The sequence below is a fragment of the Molossus molossus genome, unplaced genomic scaffold (assembly GCF_014108415.1).
Source record: "Molossus molossus isolate mMolMol1 unplaced genomic scaffold, mMolMol1.p scaffold_m16_p_12, whole genome shotgun sequence".
NCBI lineage: Eukaryota > Metazoa > Chordata > Mammalia > Chiroptera > Molossidae > Molossus > Molossus molossus.
This window is the reverse complement of record NW_023425347.1, coordinates 44,887,184-44,901,816: the sequence shown is the minus strand read 5'-3', so window position 1 is coordinate 44,901,816 and position 14,633 is coordinate 44,887,184. Positions and strand designations below refer to the sequence as shown.

The 14,633-nt window shown below is 37.2% G+C and overlaps 1 protein-coding gene across 1 annotated transcript in view; it reads left to right on the top strand.

Annotated features, from left to right (window-relative positions):
• AK5 (adenylate kinase 5) overlaps positions 1 to 14,633 on the top strand; it is a 220,708-nt gene that overhangs the window by 46,105 nt on the left and 159,970 nt on the right. The window contains exon 6 of the mRNA XM_036256345.1: positions 8,787 to 8,978. Coding sequence (XP_036112238.1) covers positions 8,787 to 8,978 — 192 coding nt within the window. The remainder of the gene's footprint in view (positions 1 to 8,786; positions 8,979 to 14,633) is intronic.

The following is a 14,633-nucleotide window of genomic DNA, read 5'->3' as shown; positions in this document are numbered from 1 at the left end:
TCTATCTTGTGGCACTTAATATAGTTACAGTTTGATATCTATTTGTAAAATTCTTTTTTTCACACAACCCCAACTGGGGTCGGGGACAAACTGCAACTGAGGTACATGCCCTTGACCAGAATCAAACCCGGAACTCTTTGGTCTACAGGCCGATGCTCTAACCGCTGAGCCAAACCGGCCAGGGCAATACTTATTTCTTAATCCCTTCACCTTTTTCACTGGGTCCTCTGGGCCCCCTCCCCTCTGGCAACCATCAGTTGTTCTCTGTATATAAAAGTCTGTTTATGTTTTGTTTGTTTGTTTATATTTTTATGGGCACATACCTGATCCCAGGTACCACAAAAACCAAGGTGAAGTGCTCAACATCAGGGTAAGGTCTTGCCCCTCCCCTGACTCCAACAGCAGTCCTTCCCCAACCCAAGAGGTTGGGCAGAAGACCAAAGAGCCTGCCAGTCGCCCACCCATTCTGGAGTCAAGGACCATCGCTCCCAACCCAGATAGTACATGTATATAAACTTCAAGTAAATTAAACTTGTAAGTGTATAAGGGAAGGTTTGATACTTAAAGTCATTCTATTGTTAATTGTTTTTAATAAACAAAACCATATTCCTTTTATGTAAATTCAGAGTTACATATGTATTAACATTTTGAGATTCATAATTATATTTCTAAAAATACATAATAAAAAAAAACCCAGCCCTGATCAGTTTGGCTCAGAGGTTAGAGCATTGGCCTGCAGTCCAGAGAGACTTGGGTTCAGTTCCCACTAAGGGCACATACCTCGGTTGCAGTTTGTCCCTGGCCCTGGTTGGGTCGTGCTGGTGGCGACCACGCAATGTGTCCCTTTCACGTCAATGTTTCTCTCTCTCTCCCCCTCCCACTCTGTCTGAACAAAATATGGAAAAAATGTCCTCAGGTGAGGATTAAAAAAAAAAACCCACATATTAAATATGTTCTTTCCTGAATGGTGTGATTCTGTGTTTTGTAATTTTTAAATATCTTTATGCCATTACATATTTTCCAGCATCAAATTCCAACAATAACATTTATAATCTTTATAATGAGAAAAAGATTAAAAAATAAATAAATAAAAGTTATACATATATGGTATTTTCAAAATTATTTTAATTTAAATTAATTTAATACTATTTTTTTTTTAAGTGGACCCTCAAGGTAAACTCAGACGCAGGCTAGGAATCATCTGATGTAGTTTCCCAAACTTGAGTCATTTATACATCAACTTCATGGGTTTTTTTGGCCAAAATCTGTATATGACCTTTATTATATATATTTTAAATCTTTTATACTTCAAAAGATTAATTAAAAATAAAATGTTATACCCCAATCTCACCAAGAAAATGATCATAATTTGCCATGAAGAAAAGCACAAAAAATATAATTAACATGATAATATTAAATTTCATCTAAATACCATTTATCATTCAAAGGTTCTGATCCTGAGGTATGTACTAATTTTCAATGAAAGGAAATGTCTTTGGCTCTATTACCCTACCAAGCCAACAGGTGCAGGGAGATAATTATCTACTTATAAAAATAGTACAGGTGTTGAAAATATCTAGTTACATTTTTTCTAAAGCAGAATGTCATCATGATATAACATTATTACCTTAATCATGAACAGGCAAGGTAGTCAGGAAACAACTACAAGAGCAACCAGTCCACACCAGGTTAATAACCTGCTCTTCCACTGACAGCTTCCTCTCCCTCCCTAAAGATTTCTCTGTTCAGGAGAATGATTACACCATCACTTAATTTGGATGTTACAAGGTGTGAAAGAGGTTGGGATCATGTGACTTTATTATGAAGCGAAGGGGATAATCCATAATCTTAAAACAAACTCCTGTCCATTCCCACCAACTCCACTCAACCTGAATACCAGTTATTTAAAAGACTATAGTCTCCACGAAGACTAGGATTCTATAAACTTGACTGTATTCTCTGTGCCTTAAACAGTGCTTGGCTCTTAGAAGATTCTTTAATATTGTTGAATGAATGGGTCATCATCATAATAGCTACTATTTCTCGATACCAAGATGCATTTGGTGCTGCTATTTACTTCACCAGTCTCAGTAGTTAGTGTTATGTATATTATCTCACTGAGGAAACAGGCTCTGGAATATTAAGTAATGTGTCAAGTTCACACGGTGATGAGACTAGGATTCAAAGCTAGATATGTCTAAGACCAATGTTTCAGCATTTTTCTTCTACAGAATATAAAAGAGTTATATGACTTCAAAAAGAGCTTCATGTATGGAAAAGCAAAACACCAATGGTGCAGGTTCAGATTTCTTTTTGTAAAAACAAATATCTTTATTTTTTTAATTATAGTTTATATTCAATATTATTTTGTATTACTTTCAGGTGTATAGCATAGTGGTCAGACAATCATACTCTTCACAAAGAGCTTCCCCCTTACCGTGATATTTTCTGTACCCACCTGACACCATACATAGTTATTAAAATATTATTAACTATATTCCCTGTGCTGTACTTTATATCCCCAGGACTATTTTGTAACTACTAGTTTGTACTTCTTAATCCCTTCACCTTTTTCAACCATTTCCTAAACCCCTTCCCCTCTAGCAACCATCAGTGTGTTCTCCGTATCTAGGAGTCTATTTCAATTTTATTTGTTTGTTTATTTTGTTCTTTAGATTCCATATATAAGTGAAATTATATGGTACTTGTCTTTCTCTGACAGACTTATTTCACTTAGTGTAATACTATCTAGGTCCATCCATGTTGTCTGCTGTCGCAAATGGTAAGATTTCATTCTTCTTTTATGTCCAAGGAATATTCAATTGTGCAGGTATTCCACCACTTTTCTATCCACTCATCTATTCATGGGTACTTGGGTTGTTTACATATCTTAGCAATTATAAAAAAAATGCTGCAATTAATATAGGGGTGAATATATTCTTTAGAATTAGTGTTTTGGTTTTCTTCAGATATATACCCAGAAGTGGAATTGCTGAGTCATAAGGTAGTTATATTTTTAATTGATTTTGGACCCGCCATACTATTTTCCATTCTGGCTGCACCAATTTACATTCCCACCAACAGTGCGTGAGAGTTCCCTTTTCTCCACATCTTTGCCACTTGTTGTTTGTGGATTTGTTGATGATAGCCATTCTGACAGGTGTGAGGTGATATGTCATTGTGGTTTTAATTTCATTTCTTTGATGATTACTGACATTGAGCATCTTTTCATATGCCTATTGGCCATCTGTATGTCCTTTTTGGAGAACTGTATATTCAGATCCTCTGCCCATTTTATTGGATTGTTTGTTTTTTTGGTGTTGAGTTGTATGTTTTCTTAATAAATTTTGGATATTAACTTTTTATCAGATGTATCGTTGGTGAATATCTTCTCCCACTCTGTAGGTTGTCTGTTTTATTGATGGTTTCCTTTTTTGTGCAAAAACATTTTAGTTTGATATAATCCCATTTGTTTATTATTTTTTCTTTTTTTCTTTTTTTTTTTTTTGCCCAAAGAGACATATTAGAAAAAAATATTGCTAAGAGAAATGTCCAAGATTTTACAGACTAGGAGATGTATGGTTTTGAGTTTTATATTAAAGTGTTTAATCTATTTTGAGTTTATTCTTGTATATGGTGTAAGAAGGTTGTGTAGGTTTTGGGGTTTGTTTTTGTTGTTGTTGTTGTTGTTTGTTTGTTTTTTTTGCATGTATCTGTCCAATTTCCTAATGTTACTTATTGAATAGACTATATTTACTCCATTGTATGTTCCTGCTACCTTTGTCATAGATTAGCTGACCATATAGATGTGGCTTTATTTCTGGGCTCTCTATTCTGTCCCATTGATCTGTCTGTGCCATGCTGTTTTGATTACTATAGCCTTGTAGTATTGTTTGATATCAGGTAGTATCATACCATCAACTTTGTTCTTATTCCACAAGGTTGCTGTGGCTATTTGGGGTCTTTTGTGGCTCCATACATTTTTAGATTACTTGTTCTAGTTCTGTGAAATATGCCATTGGTATTTTGATAGGAATTGTATTGAATCTATAGATTACTTTGGGTACTATGGACATTTTAATAAAGTTAATTCTTCCAATCCATGAGTACAGTATATGCTTCCATTTATTTGCATCTTCTTTGATTTCTTTCTTCAGTGTCTTAAACTTTTCTGAGTACAGATATTTTACCTCCTTGGTTAAACTTAGCCCTAGGTATTTTTTTTATTTTTGATGCAATTGTAAATGGGATTGTTTTCCTAGTTTCCCTTTCTGATAGTTCATTATTGGTGCCTTTCGGAAGAATAAGCAAGCAAATTTTAGCCCAGTATTAGAAAGAAATTCCCAGTTTTTAGAGTCATCCGGTAATGACAGGGGCTGCCTCATAAGAAGCAAGTACCCATCATAAAAATGCTCGGAACATTCAAGTTTAAATGTTCCAACTTAAAAATCACTTGTCAAGAGATTGTGGAGAAGATTGCAGGTTTGGCATTCATTTGGGTGAGATAACCTCCAAGTTTTTTTATCTGTGATTTTTTTTTTTTATCTGTGATCAAGTTTCTGTGATTCCAGTTTTTGTTCCAGCTATATCTTCTGTCCCTTTTTTTAGTACTTTGCTTCCTGGTTTCTGACAGTGTGCTCTGAATTGTGGAGTCTAGGTCTTCTAACATGTCTTCTTAAAGAATAGGGCAGTCAAAAGGACTGGCGGTGAAGAACAGGGGTATTAAAATAAGCTCGCTTTGCAGTCTGACACAATGAATACATCTTTGGTTATCAAAGGCAATCACAGGTTCTTTTTAACAGAGTAATCACTCAGGTAGGCACTTTAAGAAAATGGATAGAGGAAAATTGGTTTCACTATATAATGACAGAAAAAGCGATTGATTTAGTTGATTCAGTGACAGGAACAATATCAGTAATTGGGAAGTTTTCTTCCATGAAGACAATAGCAATATCTCAGTTTGGCTTTTTTTCTCATTTTTTTATTCTTTCAGTCATTCAATCAGCAAATATATTTTGAGAACATAGGCTAAGAAGGATCCACTCTGTTGAAACTTTGGAACATTTCACATGATCTGAACTGGATCTTCACATCTTTTGGAACAATGGTGTTTGCTGCTATTTTATATTTTGGGGGAAAAGCAAACAATTTAAATACTTTTTTCTTTAAAATAATGCACTGTCAAAAAAACATGAGGCCCCAATGAGTGGACATATATGGTGTTACTAGGAAACCAGTGAACATATTGTGGCTACAGTCACTCTGATGAGCAATCAATTGGTTGTCCCTAGCTGTCAGGGCAGTCTGGTCTGTTCCATATTTTAATTTATTTTTTATTTTTACTCTTAGCTACATATTGTTACATTTATACCAAGGAAAAACAGCAAGTTAATAAAAATTATACAATTAAATAACTTTGCAGATTCACTTCAAAGTCATCTTTGTCAGACCTGAAGTCACATTTATTGGTCAAAAATCTTAGATATTCCACTCAAGTTTTCTGTAAGCCTAAAACTACTTTTTTAAAGGGTCTATTAATTTAAAAATAAATAAACAAAGTGCAATATTTTTCAGCGTGTGAACAAATCTTAAATTTCAAGCTCTCTCTAGTATTCCAAAAGCCAACAGTAAAAGGGAAAATATAGTGAGAATTTTGTATGTAAATCCATCCATGGTCTCACTGTGTTATGTAGAGAGAAGCATTTACATTGTAATCTGAAACAAAACAGTAAGCATATTAAAGTGAACCATTTATTTTGTTTAAATGCAAACTGTAAGAATTTTAAAATGCAAGGTTTTATCTGCACTCAATACCAAACTGGTACTTCAGTTTTTTTCTATACTTTAATATACATTATGACCAAACCAAGCACACTATAATGTCATTTTAATTTATTTGTCCAAAATTGTCTTCCTTGTATATTTCTTTAAAGAAAACTTTAAAGGATGTCATTTTTTTTATATTGGGTAAGGCTGAATATCACCAAAGATTTTATTAAGTATTAATTTTATAATATAATATTTGATAGAAGTTGTAACTTCAGATAATACCAAATCATATATCATAACAAAATTGCAAAGTAATTTTCTAAATTGTTAAGATTTCTCAAAAGCTCTTTAGACGTTTTTAAAAAATGGGAAATACTAAGCTACTGAGATGGGGTGGGAGGTTTCCTTACTTTACAGTGGAGAAAACTGAGGTTCAGAGGAATTGAATCATTTGCCCAAGGACAAACAACTAATAGATGGCAGATTGTAGATTCAAATTCATGACCACCTCATTCTCAAATTTATGCTCTTGATCACTTACGCTGGCAAGTGCCTATGCTTACTGAGTGGCAGTAGGAATTGGGGGAAGAGGAGTCTGAATGGTGTTTCAAAGTCAGAATCCATAGGCATTGGTGATAGCTCAGAGAAATTGATGTGCTGATAAGTAAGGGTTAGAAGTGATACTGAGGTTTCTAGCTGAGAGATTTAGGAAAGTAGTGTTGCTAGCATAAAAATAAATAAATATACAGACAAGCAAGATGGGATTTCATTTAGGCAGAAGTGTGCTGAGATTGGTTTTGGCCTTGCTGAGTTACTAGTAACATTACGACTTACAGGTAGAGCCGTCATATAGCCTATTTGACAATATAGTACTTAAGTACTGTTGAAAGTCACTGCCGAAATGTGGATTTAAAATCCATTAACAAAGGGTAATGGTTGAAACCAGAAGAGTAGAAGGGCACTGAGAGTATAAGAAGAAAATTAGAATCTGAACTGGGGGAAAACAAATCATCTAGGTCTCGGGGAACGACTTGTAGGTTTGAGAAGGAAAAAATGTAAGGGAAGAAAAAACTAAAATAAAAACCAAAAAGTTCAAGGCAATCCAGGACAACACAGAATCATGAAAACTGATAATAAACATGGCTCAAATTTATTGAGCACATGGATCAAGTTTGTGCTCTGTATTTCACATACAGTAATCTTATTTCATTCTCAGGGAGGGAGGTTTGTGTATCTCTATGGACGGATGAGGACAAGGAGGTTTAGTCAGGTTAAGTCATATACCCATTGCTCCGCTGGGCAAAAAGTGGAATCTATGTTTCCAGCCTACAGAGTCTGTTTTTTAACCAGTGTTATCCAGAATGCACAAAGCAAACCACCATGGAAAGAAAATATAAAAATTATGATGATTATAACTCATCCTTTTTAAATTTGTGTATATGGTCAGCCCTGTGTATCCGCAGGTCCTGCATGTGCAGATTCAACTGACCACAGATCAAAAATATTTGAATGGAATGGAATGGGCAAACTGAATGACTAAGCAAAACAGAGACAGACTCATAGATAGAGAGCAGGCAGACAGCTCTGGGGGGTTGGGGTGGTAGTGGGGGGATAGAGCCAAAAAGAGAAGAGCTCATGGACATGGACTACAGTGTAGTAATTGGGGGGGGGGAGGGGGGGCGGACAGAGGAGGAAGAGAACATAGAGGAGATAAATGGTGATGGAAAAAAGAAAATAAAAATATATATTTGAAAGAAATATTACATTGTTGCTGACATGTACTATGTAGTTAGGTCTTCTATTGTTGCCATGGTAATAGACTTTTTTTTCCTTGTCATTATTCCCTAAACAATACAATATAACAACTATTTACCTTACATTGTATTAGGTATTCCAAGTAATCTAGAGATGATTTAAAGTATGCAGGAGGATATGCGTAGTTTATGTGCAAATAATCTGCCATTTTACATAAGGGACGTGAGCATACTCTGGTTTTGGCATCCCAGGAGTCCTGAAATCAATCCCCCACAGACACTGAGGGACGACTATATCTTACAGTATGCATCCTATATTAGTCTGGTAATACAGGCATGCCATACATACAAGTATACTTTATAAATTAATAAGTGTATATTTATCGGGATGGATGCTCAAATAATTTACTAATGTAAGGATGCAAATGAAAAGTTTTGGAAATCATTGTTTAGATCACTATGCACAACTGCCTTTTTTGTCTTGTCCCACTTCATCAAGAAACTGCATTCACTTCATATGACCCTGTTACCTTTTAAATGCAATACTGTGTAGTTCTAATTGAGTTAAATAAAAACTGTTTATTTCATAGGTTCTTTCCATGTCATTCCTTGGTATTTTCAGAAATTCACAAAGGTTTTGGGGACATTTGGTGCTTTGTAATAGTGGAAGGAACATAGGCTATTTAGACTAGAGATTTAGGTTCAAATAGCAACTCTGACCTTACTGACCATGTGACCTCAGACAAGTGCTTAATTTCTCGGAGCCACAGTTTACTAACCTGTAAAATGGTGGTATTATTTACCTTGCAGATTGTTGTAAAGTTTAGCAATATCATAGGAAATAACTTGGCATTTGGACCTGGCATACAGTAGATACTGTTAAAAGGGCAACAATAGTAATACTAGCAGCGGTGCTTGTTAACTGTAGGCAACATCTGTAGCCCCAATGGTCATTTCCTCTCTAAAATCAGGTCGTATATACCTTTGGCAAAGTTTGGCCTATATTGTTCTTAATTCAACACATATTTGAGCATAAACAAAAAGTATGCCTTTGGTTGTGTGGGTATGCCATTTACATTGACTGTAATGGCAATGGCTTCTCCCGACCTTGTGTAGAATGATAGCCCTGGAAATGCCCTGGCAAAATACACACAGGGCCAAAAATATGGCAGCCACAACAGGACCAAAGAGAAAACATTATTGCTCGCACTTGCACTGGTTGGTGTGCTGAATGCCTGTCTACTTGTTTAATGCTCTCCACAGATCTGTACTCCCGACTTGGTGGTATTCCTGGCTTGCACCAATCAGAGGCTTAAAGAAAGATTACTGAAGCGTGCAGAGCAACAGGGGCGGCCTGATGACAACTTGAAAGCTACCCAAAGGAGACTCATGAACTTCAAGCAGAACGCCGCTCCGTTGGTTAAATACTTCCAGGAAAAGGGGCTCATCATGACAGTAAGTTAGCTGTAGTTTTGTCTGTCCAGTACAAGAACAGTCTTTCCAATTGTTCATTAACGCTTGCTCTTATTTAGAAATCTTCTTTGTGTTAAAAAAAAAAAAGTAGCTTGGGGGGGTGGTTTAGATTTAATGGAAAAAAATGGATAATTTTTACCTGATTTGCCTTTATTAAGCCATAAAGATAAAAAACACTTTCACTATAGTTTTATTGACTTTACAAAAGATGACAACTTTTAACCTTGGCTAGAATTTTGTAGCCCCCAAATAAAAAAAAGGATCTTGAAATAATTATTTGAATTATTTTGAGCAATACTCACCCAGCTTCTCAACTCTTCTGGTCTTTGGAAACCTACTAAAATTGATGGACTTAAAAAAACACAGTGGACATAGTACTATATACATTAGGCTTAAATTGTAACTTAAGCGTTATCAGAATGTACCACATAAAAAAAATGAGATTCTGACAGCATAAAAATGTTTCCTAAGGGTTTGATTTGTCGTGAACAAGTGATAATGTCTCAAAACAGAAGGTGTTGGTCTTTCCGCTCCATTGATACAATGCAAATACTAATATTTTTATAAATGTTTAGTTTGTTTTATGGCTTATGATACTCAATGTGCCGATGAAGGATGAGGCGGAATCCTTAGTTAATACAATTAGTAGAATTTAGGAGGTTAAAGGTGAAGATTCAGCTAAATGTATGATCTCCATAACATCATAGACTCAAGTATTAAAGCATAGAAGAGACAAGGATCATGGGTCTGAAGAAGAAGGCATTTTATGGAAGAAGTCACTAAAATCGGGACAACTCCGTGGCAGCTGGATGGTGGCAGACCTCAGCGGAACCCTCCCCTCAGCCCTTGGGTCCTTCCTTATCTGATGGGGTCATGGCCCACGGAGAGAATCTGAATAAAGTGATTGTGCCCATCCCAGTAAAACACATGTGAAATATTTTTCACAAATTTTAGGTGAATCTACTGGCACCCATCCCCAGAGCTCCTATGACCGAACACTTTCTGGGTTAAAAGTCTCTTCATTAGACTAAAGTGCCCCTAAATCTGAAAAAAAAAATAGACACGACATTTGAATAATAAATCGTTGCAGTCTTCTTAGAACTATAAAGAAATATTTATTAGGATTTGCTCTTTAAGTCAAAGTTGTCATGTCAGAGAACGGTAAAGCCCATCTGAAAATTGTTCACAATGGCAGAGTTCATTTTATACATTGAGTAATAGGAAAGGTTTCAGAATATCAGGGTGGATGCTTCTGTAGCTATTTTTTGTTGGGGTTACTGCTTGTTTCTCTTGCAAATTACCAACACTGACTTCTGCATGAAAAAAGGAAATCGACCCTACAGACCAAACCCCCAAGGCAAGGTGCAGAGCCAGAATTTTAACTGATGTTTTCAAGGCTGAAAGGTATTACTGGAGCATCTCTGATTACTCCCTGCTTGCCGCGTTCATCATCACAAGCTGAACAGATTTTCCCAATGAATGCAGAGTGGGGATTGTTAATTTACTAATATTTTGCATGGAGGTGAAATGCCATTGTCTCTAATTGAGGGAGTCAATAACAATGTAGATGACAGCTTGTAACCCTGTTGCCAAAACCAAATGAGCTTTAGGATAAACGCTTCTATTTACTAGGAGAACACTTGCCTTGGAAAGTCACCTTTTGAAAAGCGCTGAGTACAAGCACAGGCTAAACCCTGGAGAATATAATTTGAACATTTGGTCTGACAACAGAGCAAGGGTTGCCTCCTGAACTACAGGTCCTTCTTCAGAACCGGGTCACAGTTCATTTTGGAATTAAAGGTTTGGTAGCATTTCTACTTTAAAAGAGGAGTTAATCGTAAAAAGGGTTATCCATATTAATCGCAAACTTAAGATCTTAATAAAAAATCTTGGGTTAATAGATCAAACACAGACATTTTCTTTTCTCCGTGGTTTGTTTTTGCTTTTGCTTCTACCTGCCCTTTCTAATTTATTCATTCAGTAAATATTTACTGAGAACCAATGGGTGCCAGACATTCTGCTAGGTGCTAAGGGTGCAAAGTGAAATAAGCAAAAGGTAAGGCTCTTTATTTATTCACTGGCATATTCCAAGCACCTAGAATGGTCCCTGTCGGGTGCACAGTATGCTCCCACTAAGTGAGCAGAGCTTACAGTCCACGGGGAAACTATGTTAAACATGAATCATTGACTGTGATGACTGGCAAAGGAGTAGAGAGGGCCTCACATGTCACGCACTGTGTCAGGGATTGGGGATCCCCATAATGAATAGGACAGACCCTCTCCCTGTCTGCAGCGACACTTCATTATTTATCTTGATTGGAGGCTCTTAAGGACCACAGAGAGCAAATCCCTCTTCAGTCCAGTTGAGAAACTTCATCCTGGTGCTTCTCTTCTCTGGGGCTTTGGAGTCTGGAATCTCTCACTTGGAATGTCAGCTCCACCACCATTTAAATTCCTGATGCTCTAGGACTTGGTCTTCATCTACGCTGGAGATGATGTTACCTGCCGTGTGGTGTTGTCCAGGTGAAGTGAGAGAATATGTGTGTATGGCAGACAGTGGCGGTGCAGAGGCCCTGTTTAAGGGGCACCATGGAGCCATGCTGGCTGGTACAGGATCCAGCTGCACCACCGGCCACCTATGTGACCTTCTACAGGTTATCTTTTCGGTGACTCAGATGGCTGACCCGTAAAATGAATATAATCGTCCATCCTACCTCAGTGTAATCTGTGAGCAGTAAATGGATGTCAGATACTCAGAACAGTGTCTTGAACGTTGCAAGGGCAATTCAAATGATAGTGATTATTTTATAATTTTTTTTATTTCTTCCTCTCTCTTTCTCCTCCCTCGAATGCCTGTCTTTTGGAACTTACACTTACCACCAACAATTTTGTGCAGTACTCTGTTGCCTTTTCTCCTATTGAAGAAACCCCAAATGAAGAATTTAGGCTTTAAAAACTTCATGCCAGATTCTTTTTTTTTTTTTAAAGGTGTCTGTTAGTCAGTTATAAAATTGTGTCAGTGTTTCCTTTAATTTCTATAGGATCCATGCAATCAAGCTTCATAATGGCTGTGTCTGAATAATGTAGTTGAGTTGTAGCAGATGGCAACCCATTTGTTTTCTTTTTTACTTCACCATTGACTGTATCTGTTGGCAAAGTAAACCACAGAACAAGCCCAGTGGGAATGAAGAGAAAACCTAATCAAAATCGCTGGGGAAAACATGCTGTTGCCTGAATATTGTATCTTATTGACATGGTTCCCATCATGTGGGTCTTTATTTTTATTCTTTTATCACGCCTTTCTATACACAGCCATCTGTACAGGTATGGATTAAATAATATGAAATCACAAGGCTGGTATAGTAGGGATTTGATAGAATCTCTTCAGACAAGCTTATACTTCGTTTGTTAACTTAGCATAAGGTTGGATGTCATTGCCCATCATGTCTTTTACAGCATTGTGCTTCTAATTAAATATTAGGATGCTGTGCGTTCCCAAAATTTGTCAGAAGTTTCTCTTGGAAGTTTTAGTATTGCTGGGTCCAGAAAAGCTCCCTGTGTATTCATACTGAATAAGCTGTGTCTTAGAGCATTTTGCGCTTGGACTTGATGAAACTAGATAACTCTTGAACAATAATTCCCCTTTATAGATTTTTTTTAAAGCCTCAATATTATGCATTTTTTGTGATAATTTTTATCTTTATTTTGAAAGCTGTAAACTGTCTTGTCATTGTTTTAATCATCCTCACTAAGTTGGACCCCCTTTTCTAAGAAATAGCACTGGTTAAGACAGATCAAGTCTGTAAGTTTGATGAACTCTTTAAAAAGTGACATGTGGTTCTATTTTTTTAAAGAATAGGGTTTTTTTAATGCCTAAAAAACAATAGAGTAAGATGTAATGTTTTTGTTATCATTTTCCAAAATGCATTGTTCCGTGGAGTATTCTATTCAGTCAGAAAAACATGCAACTTGCCAGGGGAATTGTTGCACGATCATGTGCGTTGGACAAATACCATTTAATATGGGTGATACTCAGTGAAAGTCCACACTTAGCTGTAGGTGGTGAAGTCAGCAAACAGTCTTTCTTCTGGACCTTCTGTGGGAGGAAGCAAGAGGAGCTACCTTGAGATGAGACGCAAGCTGCAGTCCCGGGAGTGTGAAGAGGCCTAATAATACCCAGATTAACTGACTGGATCGCGTCAGCCAGGAAAGGCATAGACTGAAAAATGTTAAAATCAGCATTGTTTCTGTTCACCAGCACCAATTTTTCTAGGGAAGTAGACAAGGGACTGGTTATAAACCATCGTGACGTACAGCAAGGCCACATCCGCCAGGGACTCCCTAACCCTTAACAGAGCAGGAAAAAATGGTGATGGGGCTAAGATGAAGTTGGCCCTTTTTTTAAAAGACTTTAGTTTTTAGAGCAGTTTTAGATTCACAGCAAAACTGAGGGGAAGATACAGAGATCACCATGTCCTCCCTGCCCCCACATAAGCAGAGCCTCCCCCTAAAAACGTCCCCCACCACAGTGGTGCATCGGTTACAATTGATGAACCCACCTTAACACATCGTAATCACCCAAAATCCATAGTTCACCTTAGGGTTCAGGATCACTCTTGGTGTTGCACTTTCTGTGGGTTTGGAGGAATGTACACTAACGTGTTCATCATTATATCACACAGTGTTTTCACTGCCCTGAAAATCCTCTGTGCTCCCCTATTCATGCCTCCCCACCTCGCCCCACACTCCTGCCCTGACCCCTGGCTACCGCAGGTCTTCTCACTATCTTCATCGTTTTACCTTTCCCAGGATATCATACAGTTGGACTCCTACCGCGTGCTCTTTTCAGATTGGCTCCTTTCACTTAGCGATATGCACCCGAGTTTCCTCTATGTCGTTTCATTGCCTGAGAGCTCATTTCTTTTTTTATTTTCCTCACCTGAGGATATTTTTCCATTTATCTTCAGATAGAATGGGAAAGGGAGAAAAAGAGAGAGAGAGAGAGAGAGAGAAACATTAATGCGAGAGAGACACATCGATTGGTTGCCTCCCACACAACCTTGATCAGGGCCAGGGACCAAACCACCACAACTGAGGTACGCTCCCTTAACTGCAGTTGAACCCACAGTTCTTTGGTCCACAGGCCGATGCTCTCAGAGCGAGAGCTCATTTCTTTTTTATGCTGAGTAATATTTCATTGTCTGGATGTACCTCAGTTTATTCATTCACCTGCTGAAGGACATTTCAGTTGCTTACAAGTTTTGACAATTAGGAATAAAGTTATTATTAGTATCCATGTGCAGGTTTTTGTGTGGACATACATTTTTACTTCATTTGGATAAATAGCAAGGAGCAGGATTGCTGGATGGTATGATAAGTGTATGTGTAGTTTTGTAAGAAATCAGCAAACTGCCTTCCAGAGTAATTGTACCATTTTGCAATGAATGAGAGTTCCTGTTGCTTCACATCTTCCCCAGTGTTTGGTGTTGTCAGCATTCTGGATTTTGGTTACTCTAATAGGAGTGTAACAGTAACTCATTATTGTTTTATTTTATTTATTTATTTTTTTCCTCACCCGAGGACGTTTTTCCATTTTTTGTACAGATAGAGTGGGAGGGAGAGAGAGGAAGAGAGAGA